Consider the following 20,213-nt stretch of genomic DNA (forward strand, 5'->3'; position numbering starts at 1 on the left):
AACCCAAACAAAACTTATCAAAGACAGAAAAGTGAAGGCAGCCTTTCCTCCAGAGACTGTGAAGTGTAAGGTCCTCGACTGCCCACGCAGTAAAGCAGCCAAACTTTATCCAGAGCTGTACCAACAAAAGCAGAGCCAGCAGGTCAAGAGAAGGGATCCTTCTCCCATTTGGCACTTTAAAGACACCTGCATCCAGTTTTGGCTCCCCAGTATAATGACAATATTGACATACCTGAGGGCATCCGAGTACAGAGGGCCACCAAGATGGATCAGGGGACTGAAGCACAGGACACACAAAGAGACCAAGACCTGGGTTTATTCAACCTGGAGAAGGTGAAGGGGGATTTATTGCTGCCTATGACTACCTAATGCAAGCATGAAGTGAAGATGGAGCTAGACCCTTCTCAGAGGTGCAGAAGGATAAAATGAGCATAGGCTACAACAGGAAATTCCAGTTAAATGTACAGAAAAATATTTTCATCTAGGGGGTGGTCAAATATTGGGAGACAAGCCTAAGGAGGTTGTGATCTCTGACCCCAGAGACAACTGAAACTCACCTGAGCAAGCTGATCTCCAATCTGATCTAATTGGCCCTAACTGTATGAGGACAGGGATGAACCAGAGACCTCCAGGTGGCCCTTCCTAACTATTCTATGAATCCATGATCCAAGTCCAACAGCAGAATTACAACCCTGTACTTCAGGATAGCAGATGTTCAGCTGAGAAATGGGTTTAGAGAAGCCAAAGCCCAGCTAGAGGAAATTAATGAAGGACACCACCTAGTCCTTGTTTTTCTATTGCATTTATTCTACTACAATGATGTTTTCTATCATCATTATTCTCTGCCACATGCAGCTATGTATGACACAAGGTGACCATCACCTACATTTAGATGTGTACAGCAACTGTGTGTGTATCTGAGTGGAGCTCAGTGTATATATATAAGTTTAAAGGATAATCCCCTTTATCTGAGTGGAGCTTAGTGTATATATAAGTTTAAAGGATAATCCCCTTTGGGATTTGTGGGACCCAAATTCAGTTAAAATTGGTGCTTTTTAGAGGTCAGTGCAAAACAAAGCAATGAGAAGAGTTGCATACTGAGCAACACCTTGTCTACTCATCCCCTTTTTTTCCTCCTCCAACAGTTCATACTCTACACCATCTGTTTTAATTGCTCGCTGACATCACACCTGGTGCTTGGACATGAATCTCAGAGCACTTCAAGCATGTTTTAACATCATACCAAACCTTTCATCTCCTTACATCCAGAAACAGAGGTGCTGTATAATGTTGACTGAAGAGGACAGTGGCAAGACAGGACTTCCATGACATATATGGAGACAAATCTGTGTGTGCGCAGAGGGGAAGAGTGCTTTTCCTGTAAGATTCAGCCCTTCAAATATTTAAATAACCTGAGGAGCAGCTTTCCCCAGCTCAAGTATATGATGCAGGCTAGCCACAGCACTGGCTTTGTGCCTTGAGGAAACCCCATGTGGATACATTAAATATTTTCAGTAGCTTAAGGATCACATTAAAGTAAACAAATCCATGGCAAAACCCAAAGCATCTCAGTATACAAAACAAGTCAGGCCACAGTCAGATCTTTAATAAAAGCACTTTGAGTCAGTGACAAACAAGATACAGCAGACATGACAACTCAGAAAAATCAAGCTGGGGGTAGAAGTGTGCTGCTGGTGTTTTCAGAGGATCGAACAAGGTCCCTAAACCTAACCACCCCCCCTCAGTGGCTTCTCAGCCATTCATGACACACTAGAAGGCCACTAAAAAGTCACTCTTGCCTCACCCCTCCTCGAGCTGCTATGGCAGAAGCATAGAAGTCTTTGTTCTGACCAAACCTGATGGAGTAAATTAAGTCAGAAAAAAACTCCAGCTCTAATCTCCGAGTAGGAAATTAAGTTGATTTTATGGGAAGGAGACCAAGCAACCTATACTCCTCCCTACTTCCTCCACCTTCACAACATGCACTTCAGCTAGGGCACCTTTGTGGAAAGAAGCCTGACACTGCCAGCCTCCTAATAGGATTCATCTAATTTGAGCAGGGCATGGCAGAAAGCATCTCCCTGTAGAAGCTGTTCCCCATCTTACTGGTTAGTCTGTTCAAAGAGGCTGGTCAGCCACATGTTTGACAAGACTATGCATTTTCATTCAGCAATCTTCTGTCCTGCTCCCCTTATTGGGACATTAGGAGGCAATAAAAGGTGCATAGGATCCTTTTCGCCATGACATTAGCTAAGTAACCAATTCTAATTCCAAGAGTCAGAATGATCCTCTTTAACAAATAAGGCCCTGAAGCTCCCTTGGGAAGGGGAGGGGTTCTGCAGCACTGAGAGGAGTACAGTAAAGGGCTTGTTCTCAGAAGCCCAGCACACACAAGAGCTTTGGAAGGTTGTATCCCTGCACTTTGGTCTTTGGGTAGTGCCACCTGCTCAGTATCTGTAGTGGTCTGGCTTGAATGGCCCATCTCTTGATAAGCCTAGGTATTTGGCCTGCTTGTCACTCAGCTTCGTCAGCTTCACACACAGTTTATCCAGATGAGCAGCAGCCACAGCTTCATCCAGCTGGAAAACAAAACATTGAGACAAGAATATGGGAACAGAGTCCTATTAGTTCAGGAAATCATGGTCAATAGTGAGAAATGAATATGTGAGAACCAACAGCAGCCCCAAGGAGGACTTAGACTGTCACAGGTGAACAGTCAGACAGCTCTTTTCCTGCCAACACACCTCACCTGCTTGAGCACAGAGGCATCTGCTTTGAGCACGTGACTGCATTCAGATGGAAGAGCCCCATGCTTTTGAGGGAGTCAAGTTAAGCTTAAGTGAGACAGACAACTTTACATAATCAAGCCCATTTCAATCTCATTTACACATTCACATCCATCCAACAAGTAAAGAACAGATCAAACTATTCAGAGATAAGAATAGCCAGTTTGGTAGAATGGTAAAGCCCCAGTCATGTTTCCACTACAAAGACACCTGGACATACTAGACTATCATCTTACAATTTTAGGTAAGTTCCAATACTGGAAAAAATGCATCTCCTTTCCAGATATCCCATCTTAGGGGTACATGTATTAAAAATTTCATTCCAGAATCACTAATTCAGCAAGAATACTAGTATCTATTGGCATTATCTTCATGAAGAATAAAGCCAAGGTGGGCTGTAGGACATATGCTTAGAAATGTTGACATACTTTATCCCAGAGGTGTCAGGCAGACATGCAAACTCAATGGATTGAAAAATGGGGAAGTTACAAGACAGTTAAGTGCAACAGGAGATAGGTACAGAAAAGTCAGAAAACAAACAGTAAAATGGCAAACTAGGTGCTATGTCAGAGGGGTATGTACAGCCATAAAGGATATTCAAAGATAAAGGACAGCACTAAGAAGGGATCAGGTGCTGCTGAGTTACAATAGAAGGACAAGTTTGACCACCATTTGTAATTCCTGCAAAATACAAGTAATCATTGCTAAGGAAACATATAAGGTAAGTCTAAATTCCAGCAGCACAGGAAAGACTGGTGATATTTCCCCATACTAGTAAAATAGATGTGAAAGGTTGCAATATATTTGAAGGGCAATAAATCAACAAAACAATCAAGGGCCAGATCTCCAGCTTGTGTGAAGCAGCATCTCCTAAATGATTCAGTAACTAGTCCTAGATTTCCCACTCAAAGGGAGTGTGGTAACAAGCAACTACTCTGAAGTCTGAAGTAATCCCATTGTAATGAACCAGGTAAAAAGCTACATCTGTACAGAATATAATTCACTGCAACTCAACCTGCTCATAGTAGAACTGCCAACATCTCTTGAGAACCAACACAGCCAAAGATGTACAAGACAATTAAAAACGTAAGATGAAGAGGTTGAAGAATGTGGAAGTGAACCATGAAAGCTACTGAACATAAGAGTCAGTAAAATCACAAAAGAAAAAAACTAATGGGAAGGACTGTTTAGAAGCAAAGCAAGTATTTAAGCTTAGTAGACCCTGCCAGAAGAAGAGAGGGTTAAAAATTGAATGCATATATGGTTGACTAGACTGATATGTGAAGATCAGATAGGTGTATTTCCAGCAAGTTTAAGACAGATTACACCCACTTGAAAAGGAGCCGAGTCCCTGACATTTCCCAGATCAGGTTCTCAAACTGCAGCAGAGATAAGTTGTTTCACAGCTGCTTCAGCTTCGGGGCTTCAAGATTTAGATAAAGGTACACAAATTTAGATGAAGGTAAGCTGACATTCTTACCTTAAAATCAGATAGCTGAGCATAAGGACGGACAGATTTGGTGCCAAGAACATGGACACAGCAGTTCGCCTAGACTTCCAGGAACACACACTGCAGAAATGTGTGCGTGTTTGTAAAAGCTGATCATGAAAGCAATATTCTTGCAGTCAAAGAAAGTGTAGTGTAAGGTACTTGGTAATTCTTAAATTTTACATTTGGACCTCAAAGCTACTACACAGAACAAGGAAAGATACTAGCCAGAAAATTAGAGAAAACTCCTCTGCCCATCTTTTGTTGGTTCTGACAAGGCTACTGCTTTATTCTTTGAAATTCTCTATGGAGCACAGAGGGTAAAAAGAGCATTTTGTCACAGTTTATGAACCTGAAAAGATCACTGCTATATGCTCCACTAACATGCAAATCAATTTGTAACTGATCTGGGCATTACTTCTCATTTCCAGTTCAAGTATGCTTACTAGAAATTGTTATTCAGGAAGAGGATGAATACACATTTTATTAGCAACATTGGACTATCATTTTCGACAGAATTGTCAACAAAACTCTTCCTTTGAAGATGATTATGTGTCAGCTTGCTGATCAAAACCTACATTGTATTTCTGGTATGCTTTGTTTGACCATTAACTGATCATTTGGAAGCTTAAGTCCTTCAGCAAACACTTCATAAGTAAGCCCAAACATACACATTCTACTTCCCAAATGAAAAGTATTTTCACATTTAGTCTCACACCTGGCTGCATTCCAAAGGCAGGGGGATTTAACTCCAGCATCTTTTTCAATAACCATCTCAAATTCTCAGGCTTGTTTTGGAAAATTAAAGCCAGGTTAGTTTTATAAAAGGAATTTGCGAATTGTGACATGATGCAGATTTTTCCAAGAACACAGAATGCAGAGATAAGTTTAAAGGGAAACCTGAGGGAATCTGTCATTAATATTTTGTGAAGCTATTAGGACCAGATTGTGATAAGCTCTGCTCGGGTGCAAATGGGACCCAGACTCTATCAACCACAGTAAAAGTAATTCCTAGTTTCACTCCAGCTTCAACTCTGCCCCCTAGACTTTACTGCTGGATAGGCATGTGAAAGCTTGCTGTGAATGCTGACATTCAGCAGAAGGAACAAGTTGGTTGGGAGAAGCTCCCTGACTACCCTGAGGCAGCACAGGGCTTCCTAGCACCTTAGGGAAGAGCCCCAGGTCAAGCCAAAAAGTGACTGGACGTTCCTATCGCATGTGACAGACAAGTCCCAGTTTTGCACAACAGATTAGCCACAAAAAACAGCCCACTTCAGACTCAGCATGGCCAAGGCGAGTCAGTCACTGAGGGACAGAAGCTCCTTGCAACAACAACATGCAGTAGGAAATGAACTCAAGCACAAACTAAACAAATCTACGTGATCACATCTGAAGGTGGCTTCCTTACAAGCTTGCGTCTTTCCGCTGTTCTAACTCACCTTCTTTGGCAGGAAATGGACTCCCACAGAGTATTTGTCACTATTGGTCCACAGCTCGATCTGTGCCAGCACCTGGTTGGTGAAGGAGTTGCTCATAACAAAGCTAGGGTGACCCATGGCACAGCCCAAGTTAACCAGTCGGCCCTCTGCTAGCAGTATGATATGACGACCATTCCTCAGTGTATAGCGATCCACCTGGGTGGGGAAAAGCAAAAGCAGTGTGATGTCAGGGTAAAGGGAGCATTTTAAATCGCACAAAGCTTGATCAGCTTTCTTCCCACATCAACAATTCAGCAGTGGGCTTGCAACACAGACTTTGATTACAATTGAGACACCCCTCCCTCAATTCCCAGCCAGTGTTTACGAAGCCTGTAGCTATTCTGGACTTCACACAACATGAATCTTATCATCTGCTTCATACTTAACCAGTTATCCAGTTCTTCTGGTTTTTCCACATGCATGTTGTCTCAGACAGCTGTGGTGGGGAGCATGCTGCTAGCAGTAAAACATAGTTCGTATATGCCTAATTGTAACAACTGGTGTGGAGAGACAGGAGAGAAGAGGGAACACCTCTGCATGCAATGGTCCAGAGCCTTTGCATCAAACACAGGGCTAAGAGCCGGAGCTCTCAGCCTGCTGAAACTCTTCCCACTTCCTTACGGAAGGCCAATGCTTTACAGTATAACAAACAGCTGTCCGAGCTTCTGGTGTACCCTCCCTTGCTCTCAGGGGGCCAAAGACATGGTCCTCCACTCAGACCGATTTCCAAGCTATGCTGGGGACAACAGGACTCTGCACACAGAATCAAGTCTCAGAGGGGCTGAGGAGAGGGCTCTTCAGCTATACAAGAGAGTCCCACGCAATTCAGAAGATAATGTCACTTAATATGTGCCTCAACTGCCTGGGCCAGATTGGGCTCCTGCAATGTTAAAGCTAATTCTACTTCTCCTTTCCACCAGTCACTAGCTCCTCTCTTCCCTGCCTTCACCCCTGTAGGTGGTTACAATATTAAAGCCCAGAATGAAACGCCAATGTGGCCTATAAGTCACAAGAATATTCAGTATTCACTGGTATTTATGTCACACCAAGCACATGGGAGTAGAGCAAACCTTTGGAAGGACTTAAAAGATAACCAGTGACCAACTTTGACAAAGTTTAATGCTTTAGACAAGTCCATTTATCTTCTGCTGTCATAGCACAGCAACTGTAAAAGACCTAAAAGGGTCCCTCCCCACAGCTGTATTTATACTTTTAGTCTCAAAAGTTATTTAATATGAAGCAAAACACACATCAGTTTGTGTGTTTTCAGCTTTCAGTTTTATTCTTAAAGCTTTGGCCTGTAAGTTAAAAGCCATGTGAGATGAAGCTTTAATTGTAACAATGCCATCTTCTGAAAAAACATCTTTGTGCAGGTCCTTAGCAGAGATGTAATAAGTAAACCAATAGAAACCATTTTATTAGAACAGGTATTTTGCCTTCAGAGCGAGTCTGTGCCTCCACCTGTCTTCCCCAGCTATGCTTTAATTGCAGCACTATTTTCTACTTCTTGGGTTCATATAACAGATTATTATGTTTTCAGCACAACATATGCAGACAGTAACCACCTCAAACAGAAGCCCTAAATAACATTCTTAATTTCTTCTGCCCGAGAGCAGTACAACAAGGTAGGGTTAGTAAGAATGCTCTCTACTGAGCAGTTGCAATATTTCTTATGGATGCTGATTCTCCGTTGTGGACCACCAGTGGCAGTGCTCAGTCCATGCAAAAGATACCATATGGGCTTTCATAAGATTATAGGAGGAAGTAATGAAACAAAGAAAGCAGCCAGAAAGCAGAACACTAAAAGCCCTGAGAACAGCTACAATATTACTTATATTAAACATTACATTTACAGATCAAACTACTACAAGGTAGCAGTTAAATAGCATTTCAGTTTTGAAGTCTGAATCAGGTGGTTCAGATGTCAAAATATTATCTCCATGTAATATCCACACAACTTGCACCTGGACAGCTGCTGGCTTGCGCATGGAATCACAGACCTTCGGCAATCTGCTGACATGACTCATTCAATGCACAGGGTAATGCAGAAAATGCAAATTAATGTCTTTGCACAGAAATAAATACAAAATAGTAGTGGTACCAACAGAGGCTTAAGTCAGTACTGTGGAAACACATCTCATCTATGGGCAGATAAACAGGCTGATTCATAAGCTCAAGAAATAACTATAGAACTAGAATTCAAGTTATCCAAGTATTAAGTTCATCTCCACATTTATACAAATGCCTCCTCCCTTTCCCCACTGGCATATAGCTTGCTCCGGACTTTCTGGCTGCTTTACACTTCTCTCCACACCATGATACACAAATAATTTATTTTCAGAGCCAAACTTCATTGATCCCACCCTGACCTTTCCCTTCCCTCTAGAGTTGAGCTTGTGTGACATGTCAATCTCTAATACCAGAATGCAGCTGAGCAGGACTGCAGTGCAAACCCATATTCAAAGCAACCTGCCTGCTTTTCAGTAAAAAGCCTATTTCCTCCTTAACTGTACTTTGAAAGCAACAGATGAGTCAGAATTGCACAATTAGAAGTTTTCCTTTCCCAAGTATTAAACATTTCTTACACCAGCTCACCACTTGTAAATGGAGACCATATGATACTGAAAACTACCATGTTGGACACTTTCACAATTACTCTGTACCTCTAGCTGAAGTCTAGCAACCCTCAGCTCATATTAATCCTCTGATCAAGAGACAGATGTCTTCATAGGAGGTTAGAGATTTTTGCTCTTGCGCTATATTCCCCTCCCTGCTACAGGATATAGAAAAAAGCTGCCAGGTCTTAGTAAAAATTTGAATATTTAGTACTTGGTATTAGAAAACATAGGGTATCTCACCCAGAACACTGATGTGAAAAAACATATGTTATTCTAAGGATAAGTGCAAGATCTCACACCTTTAACACAGGACTGACCTCCCCTTGAGGCGCCCAAAAGACTGTGGTCATCTTGTCCCCAGAAGTGTCCCTTTGATGAATCTGAGCAACAAAACTGAGAAACCAGCAATGGCCTAACCGGCAAACTGGTAACCTCCTTCCCCAATTCCAGTGTAAGAGCAATTCTATCAATTATTGTAATGACTCATCACTGCTGCCCTGAGAAAATTCCCAACTCACACAGATGAATTCGCATGCAGGTGTTGAGGGACAGAAGCTGCAGGATACCTACTGGGAGCTCATTTCTAAACCTAAAGTTAATGCGTGTCCTGGAAGAATTAAGCCATTGCAGCAAATTTCTACTCAATGCCTGTTAATGTGTTTCAAGCACGGAATTTGGGGCCCTAAAGTCACATTTCACCTCCCAGTCCTGCCTCTCCCCCTTCTGAAAAAAGTAAGCTTTTAGGACATGTATAAGTCCACCTCTGCTCAATTGCCCAGCCACCATGGCAATCAGGCACAGCGAATGAAAATGAATAGTGAAGCTTTTACACAGCAGAACTTGTTCACATAACACCTGCTCAGCAGGTACCTCCTTACCTTGTCATGCAGGTCTGAAGTCTTTAGGGACAAGACATTAAACAGAAAAAATGGAGCATAGGGGTATACCACTAGCACAGTATAGCTACATATAGCATTAAATACACCAATAACAGAGTCCAACTGGACATTCAAACTAGTTAACAGTGCTTCAGGTTCACTACTAGAAGTCAACAAAACCCAAGTATTAACTTGAGTCAGGGACCAGCTTTTATGGGCCATCTATAGGCCATCCTCACTTCAGTAAAGCTTCAAACATGCAGAATGGCCACGTAAAAATCAGGTTTACCTCTAGGTACATCCCATCTCCAGTGGCAACCAGCAGATGGGTAAGGAAAAGTAGAAGAACAGCCCAAGGGTAAAGTGCTATTTCCCCCATGTCCTGGTTTCAGCTGGGATAGAGCCAGGGACTGGCTGGGCATCAGTCAGCAGGTGGTGAGCAGTTGTATCACCTAGTTTGGGTTTGTTTGGTTTATTTTTTTTTCCCTTCTGTGTTTTATTCCTCTCTTGTTGTTTTACTTACCTTCCTGGGTTTTGTTCCTCTCTTGTTGTTTTACTTTCCATTATAATTTATTATTGCTGCTATTATTTTATTATTTCAAGTATTAAACTGTTCTTATCTGAACCCACAAGTTTCCTTACTTTTGCTCTTCCAATTCTCTCCCCCATCCCACTGGTGGGGGGGAGGGTCAGCAAGCAGCTGTGGGGTGCTTAGTTGCCAACTGCAGTTACACCACACCACCACAGTAAATCCTCTTCAGCTATCTGTGCATCAAGCTGAGACAGAGATGGCCCAGTCAGGGCTGCCAGAGACCTTTTACAAACTCTAGCTAATGACTTTTAAGCAAACACACTTGTGGCACCCACAGCACCCTGGGCAGCTATTCTCACAGCTTCTGCTCTGTGAGCAGGTATCTCCTTTGCATCACTCTGAATATCCTGCTTGCGACAGCAGCGGTTTATATAACAGACCAGAAAGATTCAGGGTAGGAGGTAGGTCTTCAGCATTAAACCATATGGATGACCTTGACCCTAAATTCTATCCTTTTGAAAAGGTAATATTCTGTTTTTAACCAGAAACTTTTTACAGTTTTCATACCTTGGACTAGACTGCATCTCATTGCACCTAATACATCTGTGACAGACTGGCTCCTTCAATACAGAGTATATAAAGAAAAAGGGACTACTACCTCTGCCAACAGTGACACAGTTTTTCATATGGACTTTAAGAGCCACATTGAATGGCCATGTGCAGGTAGCTTGTATGTTACCATACTAACATCCAATTTAACCTTCAACAATGTTTACTTTTTGAGCAGTCCCAGTTCTAGTTTTAAGACCCAAGCTACCAGAAAGCAAGCAGCTAGCTGCAGGCTCCTCTAGGACAAGAGCTGTTGAGCAGTCAGCTCCACACTAAGGTCATGGGCAAGAACAGACTTGAATGCAGTGAGAACTTGAGGGTATAACTTCATACCTACTAGTTAAGCCCATGTAGCATGTCCCAACAGCAAACAGGATACTGAGAAGACTCACAACTGCTTAGTAAGAGTTTGATGTGGGTGGCCCATAAGCCACAGGGGAGTTATGAAAATTGGAAGGGCAGACTGAGATTTACTAAGATATGCTTGGGTGTGGTGTTTTTTAAAAACTAGAAAACCTGTCCCAGAATCCTGCTATCAGCAAGCACACTCCCTCTTTAAAAGGTAACTAGAAGTCCCATGCCAAGTCAAACAAAGCCTGGTTTGCTTTATGTGATGTTCTCCCTCAATGCTGGTGTTACAAAACAGTTCTGCTTTAGTTTTGTTTCTCTGCTTTAGGGGACACAGCTGAAAAGGTGAAATTTAGATCCTTATTTTCCTGTGCAGCTACAGCCATAGCCTGAAATAAATACATAGTGGGAATGCAAGCTGAGCAAGGATAAAACATCTCGCCTTGTCTGCCCACGCATAGACTTCTGGTCTACACAGGTTTCTAAAATGAAGCCACTAAGTCTGGACAAGAAGTCTGAGTTTGGCAGACCTCCAGATAGGCTTTCCTTAGGCTTCAATCTCCAAGTAAAAAAAATGCTTTGAAAACAAAGAGGTGTGAATTTTTTCAAACCTTAACAGAATCCCAGAAGACGTTCCCTTGAGATTCACTCTAATCCTGGCACCCTGCACCAGGACCAAGATCGTTTTGGTGCAGAGCAGTACATGAGCAAGCAGCTTCCCAAGAGGAAATTCAGATCAGCCACCAGACAATCTATGGGCTCGTTCTTAAGAAGTTTGATACGGTCTCTAATGGTCTGTTCTGTATTCATCATTAACTTGTTTTTGAAACTGTTATGGCATTGTTTTCAGCTGGGGGCTATCAAAGAAAGCATTTCCATACCTCCTCACCATACCCCCAAAGCTGACTTTCTGTATGGAATGAACTTGATGCAATTAATTGTCTCACAACCACCACTGAGGAGCAGACTATTGTTTGTCAAGGAATTAGGAACACATGGAGAAAGATGCATCCATACCAGGCGCCTCTCACCAGAGACCACGCTGTACACGTAGGCACTGACTGGAACCAATTGCTTTAATACCAACACAAGAATATGACGTGCAGCTTGTTCCACGTTAATCAGGGAAGAGCAGAGCAGAATCTCCATTCTGATCAACCCAGAGCAACACCGGCTCACAAGAAAGCTAGAAATAAAGTACCTGAAGAGAAATAACCCCCTTTCCAGAAACAGACACTAAGTAGCTATTGCCTCTTTCTAGCAGGAGAGCTTGTGCAAGAGCTGTCTCACCTGAGGTTTAACATTCACCGCCTCTACTGCATTTTCATTCAGCCACTTTGCATCAACTTCCACATCAAAATGGCCAATATTACACACTATGGCATCATCCTTCATCTGCTCAAAGTGCCTGCAAAAAAAAAGTTTTGATACAAGTTAATGCACAAAAAAATTTCTCTTCAGCATCAGAAGATGCTCTGGTCCGCAGCTCTGCTCAAGGAGAAATGAAAAGTGCCTGGCTCACTGACTGCATTTGACTCTCACAAGATGTGTGGGTCTGGTAATCTTCCAGGCACGTGAAGTCTACTGGAAGAAACTCTCAAGCTTCTAGGGAAGAACACTCCCCAAGGATATAAGAGGTTATTGGAGAGAAAATATTTTCCCAGTATGGAAAGTAAAACTATTTTGTTTAATTGGTCAAAACTGAAATACCTACAGTTAGTTATTCTCTTTCCTACACAGAAGAAATAGTTTTCTTCATGACTTCAAAGTTTCCAGCAGTTTTACATCTCTATCTCCTCCCACTTAATCTGATCTTCCACTATAACAATCATGATGGCAAAGATAGGAATGAGTTTGTGTAGAGTGGAGGGGCTATAAATTGAGATCTAAGAAGCAATAAAAAAAAATGCAGGGTGGTTTGAGAACAGGCTAGTTTCAAGTCTGCTATGTGTAGTTACAGATGGAATCACTGTCAACCTTTACCTACCTCCTCTTCTGTTCACATTTATCTGTCCTAACACAGAATTTAGCCCTGAGGCTTTCATACTCCAAAAATCTATCTATCCCTCTACACCTTTCATTTCTCCATCATTACATGCTGTAAGACAGGAACAATTGCAACATGGCAGCATCCAACAGAACTGAAAGACCAAAGCCCTGATTTCTCACTAAATTGATGCTAAATTCTGATGTCCAGAAATGAGACTGTGTGCTAGCCCTCACCATACTGCTGACAAGTTATGACTGTATTTAAAAAATCTAACTGTACAGGTATGCTTTCACTAAATCAAGTGGCTAGACCATACCTGCCCTGAACAATGTCAGTGCAGCCAGTGGTGGTAACAAAGATATTGCCTTCTTTGCAGGCCTCCTCCATGGTTGTGACTTCATAACCTGAAAAGAGAAAAAGTTATTCCTCTACCCAACCACCAGCACTTATTAAAACACGGGCTACAATATTACAAGTAGAAAAGTATGAAGAAAGAATGACTAAGAGAAGTCTGTGCCAACACCCAACCTATGGAGGATGCAAGGTAGTGGGCATACTTGTCTTACTAAATACCAACGTAGCACAAAAACATCTATCCCTCACCTGTTTCCAGTCTGTAGATCTATACATTCAATGTCTTACATCCATAGGTGTAGTATCTGGCACAGCACACAGACTGGATTCAGGGGGTCAAGTTTGCAAAGGAAAGTGCACCCACAACACCTGCAGGTTCTAGTCAGGTATGAACAGAAATGGGATAAACTGGTACTAAGAAGCATAGTTACATGAGGCACCCACAGAAGAGAAGGAGCACAGCTTCCAGAACATGACATGAGCACAGCTGGAAAGGCAGATAGCATGGCAACACTCTCCAAAAACATCTACTGAAGGTAAGACCTGTTGTTTTACTGTGGAGACATTGTAGTGAAGTCTTAACCCACACTGGAGGTTAGAGTTGCACAACTTGAAGATAATACACCCATTCAAAACCAGGCTTAGTGTTGTGAAATGGGGACCTTACCCCACTATGGTCTCTATATCCTTGACTCCAAACACACCTTCAAGGCCTATACTAATAAACTCCTTCCCTATCCATAAGGAAAGAATTCCTACAGTTAAACTGGAGTCACCTCTACCTCAACGGGGACAGGGCTGAAACCCACTGAAACTTTCTTGGCCAACTATCACTTATTGCTCTACACTGACCTGCAGAGACCCCCCCCGTCAGGTGCATTAATTTCTGCATCTCCTTCAGTTCTCACCTTCCATGGCTGCCTGCAGTGCATTGATGGGATCGATTTCGGTGATGATGACTCTGGCTCCAAAGCTCCGCAGGGCCTGAGCACAGCCTTTGCCTACATCACCATAACCTGCCACGACTGCTACTTTTCCAGCAATCATGACATCTGTAGCACGTTTGATGCCATCGATGAGGGACTCTCTGCAACCATAAAGGTTATCAAACTTGCTCTGAGGAAGAAAAAGGAGCAGTTTCAGAACAGATGAAAGTCACTCAAGTAGAAGTTCCTTAGAGAAACAAAATGGATTTATATGCAAGTACTGCAAACCAGGAGGCTGACAGTCAGCTAAATACTTTAACCACAGTGAGGGATAGGAAGAAGGTAACCTGGTTTGATGTTTTTATTTATCCCATTTCAATCTATATAGTTATACCAGATACAGGCTTCAGCACACCCCTAGTGAGAAGCATTTCATAAATATGTTGTGTCTACTGACTAGGGCTTGGACATGTTAAAAGCTTGTTAGAGGTAACCTGAATTTACCAAGTAAAAGCACAAACAATTCTTGCATACAGAGGTAGGTCCAAGTTCTTTAACCAGATGTTCACCAGTTCTCTGCTGCTGTTTATCAGACAATGAACTGAACTAAGTGCCACAGGTAGGCAAAACACACCAGCAGAGTATCTGGCCAATTGGGTAGCACATATTCTTATCTTTGCAAGACACATGCACCCTGCAGAAGCAGCAAGTTGCCCCCATCAACCATGAGAAATTGGTTCCTGCAACCCAAGAAGATCAAAATTGCATCTTCCCTCAGGAAGAGTTACACTAACACTGCCAGACCTCACCACTGCTCAGATCTAGAAAAATCCAGCAAGTAGCCATTCACAATACCAGTCACTGCAACCAAGAACCCCTGGATTTCATCTCCTAATGCCCCATCGCACAACCACCTCCCACTGTAGCATTAACACATGAGCTTACACATATTCTATCTTTGCAAGACACATGCACCCTGCAGAAGCAGCAAGTTGCCCCCATCAACCATGAGAAATTGGTTCCTGCAACCCAAGAAGATCAAAATTGCATCTTCCCTCAGGAAGAGTTACACTAACACTGCCAGACCTCACCACTGCTCAGATCTAGAAAAATCCAGCAAGTAGCCATTCACAATACCAGTCACTGCAACCAAGAACCCCTGGATTTCATCTCCTAATGCCCCATCGCACAACCACCTCCCACTGTAGCATTAACACATGAGCTTAACAGCCAGACCTCCAAATCAAAATTCCCCTGCTAAGTCAGATGTCAAATAGCACCCCTCTTGAGCATCTTCCTAAACTCGGAAACACATATTGCTGTACTGATTTTTGTAATGCTCCTCCTTTTTCTCCTTGGACTAGGAAGATGGGCTGTACAAACAGATTTGATTATCTGAAGAGTTACAGAAGCCAAGAATTTAAAAAAAAAATCTGACTACCAAAGTTGTGGTATGCTTCCCAAGGCAGGGGTATAAAGAACTCACCACTCAGCAAAATTCTGGTCTCAAAGCCTGCCCCGTGCTTTCTACAGCCTTAGGTCACCAATCATTCTTGCTTTCACTTAACACAGGTAGCGCTCTGTCTGCTATAAGCAATCTTAAGACTGCATACCTAGATGTGAGCAGGGGCACTGATCTTTCAAATGGGACCTACCTCGCAGCTATGGCTGGTGCCATCTAGCATGTGTGAGATGATCTAACAGTTTGGTTTTCAGTCTACAGCTTACAACAGTAAAATTTTTTACAATAAAAAATGCAAAGTCCATGTATAAAAATGTTGCAGCTATGACTCCAATGCATTGTCTAAGCAAGTTATGAGGTATAGTGGCATATCACTCCCAGCCTCAAAAGCTGCCCAAGGACTAATGTGTAAGAAGTTATACTTCAGATCCAGAAGTTCCTGACTCAGTGCCTGTAAGTCTTATCACAGGCACATTTGCTATTAATATTTCAGAAAATTTGTTACCAATCCTTCAAATTCCAAAGCTAGTGCCAGTCGGTAATCCTCTTTTCTAGTCCTCCAGCAGGTTTTCCTTGCAGTATAAGCCTTCTTATGGAGGAAAACAGCATGGTCAGATTTGATTCCTCATCACCAAATCCCCCAACTGCAATTAAAGCCTTCCAGGTGCCTGTGCATTCCCATGCAGGCAAGGTAGCAGAGTGCCAGATGCAGACATCTGTCCCACCCAAAAATACATTTGAGTGGCAGGAGGGAAGAACAGAACTGGATGCTGCCTGCCTTCTCCCTCCAAATACTAGTATAGGAACCTGGCATCAAGTGAAAATATCAAACTAGGAGAGCAGAATTTGTCAGCTCAGTTGCATGTCTTCCTGGAGATCTGTAACTGTGGTTAGTACAAATCTTTTACTACATAAATACCAAACAGTACTTGAAAATAAGCACTTGTTTGGCACTAGAATAAAGTAAGCTCAACCCAAATCCACTCAAGAGGCTTTTTTAGAAACATCTGAATTTCCAAATCTACTAAACAGTATTAATAGTTATTATGCAGGAGGCACAAATCTAGGTGAAAAGGATGCAGAGAAACAAGCTTCTTCCAAGACCAAGTGGATTCCAGCCCACTAGCTATGAAATTAAAATGTCAGATGCATCTTTGTGAGCAGGAGATACTTTTCAGATAGCAAATGGCAGAGAAAGCAGGCCAAACAAACAGTGAGAACTGCCATGCCCAATAGGATAATGTTAGTATGGTAACTTGATAGAGATTTAGCAACTAGATTTAAAAAACACCTAGGTGCATAAACCTTAAGTACACCTAAAATTCCCACTATAATTCATCTGCATCCAAAAAGCACCAGCACCCTTTAAACACCATTCCCCCTCATCCCTCTTTCACCAGGATTTGTCTCAGGAAGCAGTAATATAGCTAAGCAAAGAATAAATACCTCCTGCCCTATCCTTTGCCACTGCTGCTCGCAGAGATACCTTGTCAGATCAACCGACCTTTACCAGCCACAAGCTCATATGTCACACTTTTCCAGCTGGTACCTGCCACCTGCCTGTGGGCTTTAAGCTACTCAGAGCAAGGACATGCCCCTTGCCACAGGAACTGACTGTACCCCAGGAGCCATGATTTCCAAAGGTGTTTTCACATTATTAAAATGCAGAAGAATGCACGTCCTTACATAAAAAAACCCTTGATGTTCTGAAAACAGGGTATTCACAACAGCATGTCCCATTAGACACATCACAGGCTCACTTCAAGGATATGGTGAAAATCTGTCCAGTACCAGGTCAAGAACAGCTCAGCAGGAGAAGGAATACTTGCATGGGAATGACAACATCCCAACACCAAACTGGTCAGGCAGCAGAACATAGCAGAAGGGCTCTAGCTGCATTACCTTGGTGACAGAGTCATTAACATTGATAGCTGGCACTTTCAGGGTCCCATTTGCCTTCATCTTGTACAGGTTGTGAACTCCAGTGGTTGTCTCTTCTGAAATACCTCTAATTCCTGTGGGGAGAGTAAAAGGATTCACCTTAGTTGGAGTTAATGCTGCTGCAAACCAACACATCCAGGTGCTGGGAGCATCCTCCAGAGGCCTAAGTTAAATAAACCCTTTGCATGAAGCAGGGAACAGATGAGAACCCTCATTTGGATCCTCAAACAGTAGTTTGAAACTTCAAACCAGTTTCTTCCCCCACAAGGCAATTAAAAGAGCAGGACAAAATATTCTTTGGAAAAATGGAAGGGAACAGCTCTAGACCAGAGAATCAGGAAAGACCCTGCTAATTTATTTTTTCACAACACGATCAAAAAAATTATCTGGAAAAAGGGCAAGATGTTCACCTCAGTGATGTTTCTACAGCCTAGTCCATTCTTGCAAGGTGGCTTGAAAGGAGACGATACCTAGATAACCACACTTAAATCTAAAGCACTTGGATCAACTGAAAAAAGTAAAAGAGTCAAATACGCAGTTCACCATTCCCAATCCTCCTGTTGTAATCAACTTCAGCTCTGATTAAACTGCAACACCCCCCTAAATCTGGATACTAGCTACATGAAACTTCAGTTTCACAGGTGTTACTAGCACAATAAAAAAAACATTATTTCAAATATATCCTTGTTTGAAAACAGTCCAGGAGGCAGAGACCAGAGACAAAGGACTGTCTAGAAACACCAACATCATATAATGGACTAAGATCCTGGTAACACAGGAACTGTCATGGGGTTACCTGGCTCCACATTACACCAGAAAGCCAAAGCTGTAAAGACACCCCCTGCTTTAAGGGTCCTGACTCTTTGTGGACCTTTTGACAGCAGCCAACTCTTTGTCCACTCTTTGTGGACCTTTTGACAGCAGCCAATTGTCCAGAAGTGGCATCACTGCATGACTTCTGGATCTCTCTCCACTCTCTCTCCTCTCTAATGTCTCAATAATACCTCATTGTATATAAGCTGTCTAGTTGCTACACTGGGCAACACCCTGATTACTTAGAAAGCCTATCTGCACAGAAAGGTACGCAATTTATGCAATCAGAATAAATCTGAAACTAAACAATCCAGTCTGGCTGAATTTCCACTGTAGAGAATATAATTATGTTTGTTCTTTAAGGACTGGAGGCACACTGCAAGACAATTATTTTGTTGAAGTATGAACTATCAGGGGGAAATAGAGCAATTCTGCTAAATCAGGCTGAAGCCACCAACACGAGCAACATCTCTACAGAGATCCATGTGGCTCTTGGAACTAATTCAGATTCACAAGAAAATAGAAAATATGAAAATGATTAATACCAAGTTCTACATACACCAGAGATTTATGCAGAGAAGATCTTGCCCCTCCAGGCAAGTGACCTCTCACATTGACCTTACAGAATAAAATTGAAAGGATGCTTACAAGCAAAATAATTTTACAGTCATTTTGATAGAAGAACTCTGAGAAATAAACAACATTCATAAATTGTTCTGTTCAGGCCCTTATACTGATGAAGCAGGTGACAGCCCAGGTTATCCTACGTGAGTGCATGTGAACAGACAAATATTGCTCCTTTTCATGTCATTTTTCTTAATTCCTCTCCCTCACTGTATAACATATAATCACTCCCAATTCCTACATACTTTTTTTTATCCACACTATCCACAGCCCTCCTAGTATTTCAAAAAGGTGAGCACTAGCCTTCCTATTTCACAAAGAGCAAAAGCAGAGGGGCCAAAGGACTAGCCCAAGATCACCAGCCAGCGGCAATGGCAGGGGTCCTCAACCACAGCCCACGCACCTCCTCAGTAGCCGATATTACTTTAGGGATGGGCAAGTGGGAACCAACAACAATAACTCCCAGCAAAATCCCCAAAATTTACATAGTCCATTAATGCCGGGTATCGAAGAGAAGTGTCCATGTGTCACTACCTCCCCAGCCACCAAGATCTACGAGAAGTTTATAGGACAGGATGAATAACTGGAGAGTCACCTCTCTGAACGGCATGCAGAACAGTCATCACTGTTGGGAGCAACAGCATGAGCACAGCCCAAGGGGGGGGAAGAGGAACAAAGCTAACAAGATCAGCACCTCCAGCTGAGCAGCTGCCTTTGCCCACAGAGGACAAACAAAGAGGTCAGCCACCCAAGGGGCCTGCAGGCTCCGGGCAGGCTCCTTGAGGCCAGACCAGGACCCTGCAAGAGCACCGGAGTGCAGGAAGGCCAGAGCATGCGTTTCAGAGCTACAGACACCTGCACCCTCCGGGCACTCAGGGGTGCTGTGCCTCCCGGGCACAGCTCCCTAGCAGGCTACAGGAGCATGGCTCCTGGGAGAGGGGCACGGCTCCCTAGCAGGTACCTGCTCCCTCCGGGCACAGCTCCCTGGCAGGCTACAGGAGCATGGCTCCTGGGAGAAGGCAGGCAGGTGCTCTGCCCCAAGCCTTTAGGTTTCATCTGCCCAGCTGGAACAAGAGCCACGGCAACAGCCACCAGGAACCCAGGGGCTCAGGTCACACACCACACACACCCCCCCAGCAAGGGGCAGGGGGGGCGAAAGGTAGGAAAGGGGAATCCCAAATTTGTACCAGAGCTCAATTAAGTGAGAAAGAACAAAGCTTGCTAAAGTCATCTTCAAAGTTCACGGCTTAAGCCCTCGGGAAGTGCAGCTCGCTGCCTTTCTCCCAGCCCCCATCTGGGAGAGACATGCCCCCGGCCCGAGATCTTCCCACTCCCAAACCGGGGGGGGGCCCCGCGGCGGCCCCC

At 43.2% G+C, this 20,213-nt stretch overlaps 1 protein-coding gene across 2 annotated transcripts in view; it reads right to left on the reverse strand.

Annotated features, from left to right (window-relative positions):
- Positions 1-1,585: 1,585 nt before the first annotated feature.
- Positions 1,586-20,213, reverse strand: part of AHCY (adenosylhomocysteinase) — a 27,505-nt gene continuing 8,877 nt past the window's right edge. For both annotated transcript variants that reach the window (XM_009284004.2, XM_009284003.1), the window contains 6 exons: positions 17,373-17,485; positions 13,991-14,198; positions 13,045-13,132; positions 12,029-12,146; positions 5,715-5,909; positions 1,586-2,579 (listed from right to left, as the gene is read on the reverse strand). In XM_009284004.2, coding sequence (XP_009282279.1) covers positions 2,448-2,579; positions 5,715-5,909; positions 12,029-12,146; positions 13,045-13,132; positions 13,991-14,198; positions 17,373-17,485 — 854 coding nt within the window. In that variant the 3' untranslated portion in view covers positions 1,586-2,447. The remainder of the gene's footprint in view (positions 2,580-5,714; positions 5,910-12,028; positions 12,147-13,044; positions 13,133-13,990; positions 14,199-17,372; positions 17,486-20,213) is intronic.

This window comes from Aptenodytes forsteri, unplaced genomic scaffold (genome assembly GCF_000699145.1).
Source record: "Aptenodytes forsteri isolate BGI_AS27 unplaced genomic scaffold, ASM69914v1 Scaffold295, whole genome shotgun sequence".
Taxonomy (NCBI): domain Eukaryota; kingdom Metazoa; phylum Chordata; class Aves; order Sphenisciformes; family Spheniscidae; genus Aptenodytes; species Aptenodytes forsteri.